The 6,447-nt window shown below is 38.9% G+C and overlaps 1 protein-coding gene across 1 annotated transcript in view; it reads right to left on the bottom strand.

Annotated features, from left to right (window-relative positions):
* GOLGA3 (golgin A3) overlaps positions 1–6,447 on the bottom strand; it is a gene marked incomplete at its 5' end in the record, with an annotated part of 10,757 nt that overhangs the window by 879 nt on the left and 3,431 nt on the right. The window contains 9 exons of the mRNA XM_009076016.1: positions 263–426; positions 604–768; positions 1,194–1,316; positions 1,528–1,660; positions 2,492–2,631; positions 3,103–3,219; positions 3,863–4,060; positions 4,688–4,831; positions 5,658–5,874. Of these exons, the coding sequence (XP_009074264.1) occupies positions 263–426; positions 604–768; positions 1,194–1,316; positions 1,528–1,660; positions 2,492–2,631; positions 3,103–3,219; positions 3,863–4,060; positions 4,688–4,831; positions 5,658–5,874 (1,401 nt within the window). The remainder of the gene's footprint in view (positions 1–262; positions 427–603; positions 769–1,193; positions 1,317–1,527; positions 1,661–2,491; positions 2,632–3,102; positions 3,220–3,862; positions 4,061–4,687; positions 4,832–5,657; positions 5,875–6,447) is intronic.

The following is a 6,447-nucleotide window of genomic DNA, read 5'->3' as shown; positions in this document are numbered from 1 at the left end:
AGCAGGAACTAGAAATAGCCGTTTCTGGTTTTTTCTGCTGTATATAATTTAGGATGGACATTTTGTCTAGTTTAAAGTTTTCTTTTGCTATGGTAATGGCCATATAAGGGCTTACAATGACAGACCATCCTAGTGGCTGAAATAGAGTCCCAAAAAGAGGAACAGAATTCATTTTATAAATCCTTTTCTCCTTAGGCTGGCAGCTGGTTTCTGGGAAACATTTTTAGGATTATGTAATATGGTTGAAAGTAACAGGTCATACTTTAATTGCCGGAGACAGCTGTTCAGATTTTTTAAAGGCTCCTTGCTCACAGCTGTTGATGGTTTCAAGAGTTCTTCCAGCAAGGCAGCAGGCACTGGACAATCAGGAATCTTGACTGGAGTCACAGGATTGGAAGAGTTATTCTCTCCTTTCAGTTCCTTCCTCTGGTTAAAGGAAAAAGAGTCAGAATGTAATTTTTACCACCTAGAAAAGTCTCACATCACTGGTGCATATCTGCATTACAGAGCAGGAATCACAGGCACATTCACGTTAGGTAACTGAAGAGCATTAGCAGAGTATTTTCCTGTACCCTGCAACACGTGTTCTTCCTATTTAAATACCTTCTTCATCTTGCCATGCTTCAGGTCCAACTTCAGTTGCTGGTTCTGCTGCAGCAGTGACTTCATGCTGTTCTTCAGTTCAGTCACTTTAGCCTGCAGCATAAACTTGTCCTTCTGGGTTGCTGACAGGTCTTCCCTCACCATTTCCAACTCAGTCTTGATATTCTAAATGGGAAGAGAATGAATGTGATGTAGAGAAACAGCATAGAAGTTCCAGCCAACTAATGTTTTGGTTTGGGGTTAGGTTTGGGTTTTTTTTTTCGGTTTCCAGGAGAAACTATAAAGAAGAAACAACACACAACACTGAAATTAATTTGCCCTGGCAGAAAATCAGAGATTAGGTTAAGAAGTCAGTAGCCCATTTTAATGACATAAGGTTGAAGAAATAAGAAACTAACAGCACAGTCAAATAAAACTTGGGAAAGTATAGACACTGCAAAACACTTCATTACTAAGTTTTAATGAACAAAAATTTAGAAAAAGGTGCCAGTATAAATATGCTTTTAAACAATCAAAAGATTGTTTTAATTATTCTCCTACAGCAATCAGTATTCCAATCCATCAGAATCATCCCTGGCTAGATTAAATACCTGCAAGACAACTTGCATCCCTTCTATTTCCTTGTGGTTACGCTGTTCAGTCATGTCTAACTGCTGCTTAAGCGTTTCAATTTCTCTTTCTTTCCGTTCTACTTCCCACTTGAGGTCTTCCACCTACCAGGGCAGAGAAAAAAGAAGTATCTTTAGAATTATCTGCAGGTACAATCAACCACAAAATCTGACATGTATTCTTATGTCTCACGAACCCTTCCTGGTTCTAAGAAAACCTAGCAAAACTTCATTAAACATGATGAATTAAAGACATACTAAGTCATACAATGCCACGTAAAAGTAAGGATAAAGACAGGAAGTGTTCACTTTTTACCTCTTGGCTTACTAGAGGCTGTTCACTAAGCTTGTCATCCAGGTTTTTCTGCAGAAGCTGGAGCTGAGACCTGGCTTCTGCCAGCTCTTCCTGAAACCGTGATACCTCCTGGGAATGCTTTTCATCTTCCGCCCTACACAGCAGGATGAACAGACACAGCAGTTACTCAACCTGTCCATTCAAACAAGCACTTCATGGGGAGAGCTGTAACTATAAATGACAGTACAGTGCATGGAACTTGGTCAGTTACAGCTTGGACTGAAGGCTTTGCCAACACATTCATAGCAAGAGTTAAATCACAAGGAGACTTCATGAAAAAGATGTATAAATATGGCATTAAATATTGGGAGATTTTGTTTTAAAATCCTGGAGAACTGGTAATAGTCCAGTTACAGACATCAGATTACGCAGTAAGGAAAAAAAAATCAAATCAAATCAAAACAAGCAAAACCAAACCCTGTCAAGCAATTCTGCTTTGTGTTAGCAGGAATAGGCTTAACCTGACAGACATTCTCATGTAGGTCTGATAATGTCTTATAATTTAAGAAAACATCTTCTGTACAAGCAAAGAAATTTAATTTTAATATATTGTGGAATATAGTCAGCAATCAAATTAATCTTCTGTGTAATTCCTCAGGGATGTGAAAGAGAGAATATATATGAATATATATGAAGTGTTAATCTTTACTAGTAGCGTGAAACAGTAGAAATCTGTGTTGAAAGTAGAAGATAAATCAGATGGTGAAGCCTAAATGCAGTGCACTTCAGGTCAAACTGAATTATGAAGAGAGAACAATGCAGGTATTTGCCTAGAGTCCAAACTAGCATCTCATGGTCAGGCTCAGCTGGGGAACATTCAACAGAATCCACTCCAGAGGGTGAAACCCAAAAATTCATTAATGTATGGCTTTTTCAGGGGATTTGTTTGAATTACTGTTCTCTAAGATCTCAGCCATTTACTTACTGCAGTTTGTCCACTTCAGCCTGCAGGGCCTGGACAAGCAGTTCTTTGGCATGTAGCTCCTTCTTGATTTCACTGAGCTCAAGCATTGCTGCTCTGTGGTGTCTGCGGTTATGTGCTGCATCTGCTTTGGCTGCTGCTTCCTACCAGGAGAAAAAAAGATGCAGTTTTTCTTTGTTTTATCACTGTAGATGAATCATACAGGCAGCTAGACTAAAGCAGTGCAAAATGAATCAAGGAGGAAGTTGTGCAGCTGTTAACTCCTCTCATTTTGTCTAAAAAAACTTAGTGTTGCTCTCCTTATTACTGCTAATGGTGATTAATAACTATATATAATTATAATAGAAGCAGCATGTTTGCCAAAATGCTTCTTCAGAGCAAAGTTTTAGATGAAGTATCATCACTTCAAGATGCATTACAAGTCATGGAACTTTCTGGGTAGTCAATTAGTATGCGTAACACAGGGCACAACAGAAAAACAAACTGATCTTTTGGTCTTTTGATCTCATGACAGAGACCCTGCAGGAAGCACTAGGTTTATTTCAAGATACTTTTAAACATGCTTTACATTCAAATCACTTCTTAAGTAACTAAAACAAAAGGTGAGCCATTACCTGCTTCTGAAGGCTTTTGACTTTTAACTTTTCTTTCTCTAAGGAAGCCTGTAAAGCTTGAATAAGTTGTTGCATTTGCTGATCCTCTTCTTCTTTCCGCTTTAGGACTGCCTGAACCTGCAGCACATCACAAAACTGATCACTTTTTTCCCCGTGGTACCCTTCAGCCTTAAAGCAGCCATGGTTAAATGGCAGCTCATTGCTTTTCCCATTTGCTTACACCCCATGAATGTATTACTACTGGCATAAAACCTGTTCATCCCAATGAATCTGTATTTAACAGTTTTTACGTCCCAACTAGCTTAAGTAAGCCACAATTTCATTACTGCAAATATTGTAGTGCAATTTTGTTTAATTTTTTTTAAAGAAACAGTTTTAGTACAAAGTCACATTTCTGGTCTCTTGTTTAGCCACACATATTGTTGTTGTTCACACAACACATGGGGGACCCAGAGCCAGAGAAAATGCACCAACTTTAATCATAGAATCATAGAATTTAGAGGTTGGAATGGACCTTACAGATCATCTAGTCCCACCCCCCTGCCCTGGGCAGGGACACCTTGCTAAACGAGGCTGCTCAAAGCTTCATCCAGTCTGGCCTTGAACACCATCAGGGTCAGGGCAGCCACCACATCCCTGGGCAACCTGTGCCAGTGTCTCACCATCTCAATTCTATTGTATGCGTGAAGATGTCCAGATCCTGTTATCAGAAATATGACCTAATTCCTCTCTTAAGCTGTTACATCAAAAAGTCAAATACCTGTAGGTTCAGTTGTACCAAATCTGCCTCTCTTTTTGCTAATGCTGTTTCAAGGATATTATTGTGCTCCCGCAAAGCAGCGTTGGACTGACTGAGGCCTGTAAGTTTCCCACGTTCATGCTCCAGTTCAAGGGCCAACTTCTTATTCATTTCTTCTAAGCGTTTTATTTTCTTCCTGAAGCCTCTAGATTCCTGAAGCTGTAGTCAAAAAAACCCCACAAATCAAATAAAACCTCACATCTCCAGACTGCTGCCACAAAAATGTTGTGGGCTAAACTCATTAAAGGTCTTGCTTTTCCAGAGTGGGATTTCCTTTTCTTTTTTATATGTTTTTTTAAATAAACATTAAAAAATAAGCTCACTTTGGTATGTTTTCATGCTGGAAGACTACAATACTTGCTAGAAAGCAGAATCCAGGGGTATTTTTCAGGTGCAGATCAAGAGTACCTGATATATGTTCTGTGCAACTCTACAATTGAACACTACCACCCTGCCCTCAGAATCACTGGGGATCCAAGATACGAAGGAGTTCCAAAAGCTGATGATTCATGCATCCTTACCACCTCATGACCAGACACAGCTGATGTCTAATACAGGAACTACTTTTCTTTCTCATCTTCTTCCCTATATGGCAATGACTAATGAAACCATGAAGAACCAGCACAAGGCAGCAAAATTTGCAAGCATCACTGACACAATGTTTCCTATCTAAGATTCTGATTTCCTGCACTGCTGGAACGAAATCACGGTACTAAAATTGCTCCCTGTCTTTCAGGCACTTTTTATTGTCATATGCCCATCTACCAAGCAAATTCAAGCAATCACCTCGTCCTCAAGTTCCAGAACTTTCTCTCTGTACTCTTCAAGCTCCTGGCTGGTAAGTGAAATCACTTCTTGCAACTCTTTCTCCAGCATCAACTTACTGCTGCTCACAGCTCGCAGTTCTGTCTTCAGAGCTTGAATCTTTTCCTAAAGACAGAGGGATCACACATGTGATTAGTGTATCACACACAAACAGGAGTCATTTTTGCTTTGGTTAAAAAGTCTACTTCTCTAGCAAACAGAAAATGAGGTGCTAGTGTTTAATTTCAAGGTCTTGCTCAGTTTTTCACCCTTGCATCCAGCTACTGCTGTTAGTTATTTGAGATCTTGTTCCATTGGTCCAAGGACTTGGGAGCTTATCCCGTAAACTAATTCCCTTATCACAGGCATAACATACATGAATAAGTTATGGTCACATTGAAAAACTTTTAACTGTCAATGAGAAAAAAGCAGGAAGAGTTAGAATCTTGGAAAATCTTCAGATACTGAACCTTCCAAAAAAAAAAAAACCACACACAAAAAAAAACCCACAAAAAACCAACAAAACAACAACAACAACAAAAAAAAAAAAAAAACCCAAACCAAAAAAAAAACCCAAAAAAAAAAAAAAACCACACACAAAAAAAAACCCACAAAAAACCCCAAAGAAACACCTCAAAAAACCCCCCAAAACCAAAACAAAACCAAACCAACAATAAAAATTAATCACGAAATCCTCTTGATCTTGGACAACAATTGGTAATCTGAAGGATATAAACAAAATAAGAAACTACCCCACCAACCAAGCCTGCCAAATCACCCCTTTCAAATGTAGCTAAAGCAATTCTCAGTGCTCAGAACACTGATAGCATGGCCATATCTAGCTTTATATTCCAAGTATTTTCATCACTGCAGGGTAAAATAATATTTCAAGACTTCTATTTAATAACAAGATAGCTCGCTCTTTGTACAGTGTCAAAAGACATCTGCATACCTGAGCAATCTGGTCGTTTCCACCATCAGTAATTTGTGCTTTTAGTTTGCTCAGCTCTGCTTCAGCAGTTTCCTTAGCAGTAAGAGACTCCTGTAGCCTCCGACTGAGAATGCTGACTGCATTCTCATAGGCTTTGTGTTTGGCTTTCATCTCCTTCTGAGCACTCGTCAGGTCTGACCCAAGACGCTTCATTTTCTGTTTCTGCTCAGTAATGGCCCTTGAGTGGTAGGAAAAGTAAACACCATCTAAAACCAAAAACTGCTTGAAAAACAGTACTAAAATATTAATTTTTCACATGGCCCAACAATAAACAACATTCACTTCTCTCCCCTTGCCCCAGAGTCACCCACCTCATCAGAGAAAGCCTTCAGGTTGGCAAGACAATACCTTGAAGACTCTCAATAAGATTCTATGAAAAATACTTACAGTAATTAAGAGTTCTTTGTCAGAACTATTAAAACTCAAAAATGCAGGAATATATACTACTCTTTCTGAAAAACACAGAATTTAGAGTAAGAATCCAACCTAATCTGAGATACTTGGTGGATATATTATATATCATAAAAACCCTGTGATCACCAGTGGAAAAAACCAAAAGCTTCTCATTAATGTCAACAATCCACCCAGTCAAGGTTAAAATTCAGTGAATGGTGATTAGGATTAGCTCCAATGTCTATGTTGTATGGCAGAGACTATTGGTTGAGAGCACAAATGAATCAGTGGAGAAGCTGCAACTCCTGTATAGTGTGCAGCCAACACTTTGCCATGGACATGACTAAGTAAATTTCCC

Source organism: Acanthisitta chloris, unplaced genomic scaffold (genome assembly GCF_000695815.1).
Source record: "Acanthisitta chloris isolate BGI_N310 unplaced genomic scaffold, ASM69581v1 scaffold43435, whole genome shotgun sequence".
Taxonomy (NCBI): Eukaryota; Metazoa; Chordata; class Aves; order Passeriformes; family Acanthisittidae; genus Acanthisitta; species Acanthisitta chloris.
Note: the sequence above shows the minus strand (reverse complement) of the source record. Positions and strands in the feature narration are given on the sequence as shown.